The following is a 763-nucleotide window of genomic DNA, read 5'->3' on the forward strand; positions in this document are numbered from 1 at the left end:
CGATGAGGACGGAGACGCAGAAGATGAGCGCGAGCCGCCGCTGGCTCATGCAGGGAGCTCTGAACATGGAGGATCCTGGCAGCAGGGAGAGGCAGGCGCCTCTCCGGGGGACTCAGACCCTGCTGCCCACTCCAGATGGATGTGGGAGAGCAGGGCCATGCACACCCATGGTCACACTTCTCCCCCTCACACCCTCAGGGGAACACCAGGCTGTGGCCAAGGTTTGTGCCAGCAGCAGCAGGCACAGACACCCATCCCTGCCTCCCTCCATCCCTCCCCACCCTGGGTGGGACCAGAGACCACCCTGGGCACCATCCTTACGTGTGCTCTCGCAGGCCGTGCAGGGGCTCGGGGCTGGGCTGGCCTCGGGGCTGTAGGGCTTGAAGCTGATGCCCAGGACACTCTCTGGAGGCTGCAGAGGTCGTGTGCCGAAGATGTTGACCGTGGAGGCATGGAGGCTGGCAGGGACACTGCTGGGTGAGGCAGTGGGCTGTGAGCAGAGGAGATGACTGACATTGCTGGCAGTGAGTGATGCCCACCCAACAGTCCCTGCAGCTGCCACCCTGCCAGCTGTGAAGGCAAGAGTGACAGAGCTGAGCCCCCGACACCACCAGCCGAGGCTGCTGCTGTTCCTCACAACACCACGAACCCCACGGAGAGACCCCACTCCGGTGCCTCAATCTGTACCAGAGCCTAAGCCATACCCCAGCCCAGGATGGCCCAAACCCTCGTCGTCACAGCTTTTCCCCTTCAGGTGGCTGAA

General features: G+C 63.7%; 1 protein-coding gene across 1 annotated transcript in view; it reads right to left on the bottom strand.

The window, feature by feature from the left end:
* The window catches only part of TMPRSS13 (transmembrane protease, serine 13), a gene marked incomplete at its 5' end in the record, with an annotated part of 3,870 nt that extends 3,380 nt beyond the window's left edge, over positions 1-490 (bottom strand). The window contains 2 exons of the mRNA XM_009075847.1: positions 1-75; positions 313-490. Coding sequence (XP_009074095.1) covers positions 1-75; positions 313-490 — 253 coding nt within the window. The remainder of the gene's footprint in view (positions 76-312) is intronic.
* Between the last annotated feature and the right edge of the window lie 273 nt (positions 491-763).

The sequence above is a fragment of the Acanthisitta chloris genome, unplaced genomic scaffold (assembly GCF_000695815.1).
Source record: "Acanthisitta chloris isolate BGI_N310 unplaced genomic scaffold, ASM69581v1 scaffold23745, whole genome shotgun sequence".
NCBI classification, from domain to species: domain Eukaryota; kingdom Metazoa; phylum Chordata; class Aves; order Passeriformes; family Acanthisittidae; genus Acanthisitta; species Acanthisitta chloris.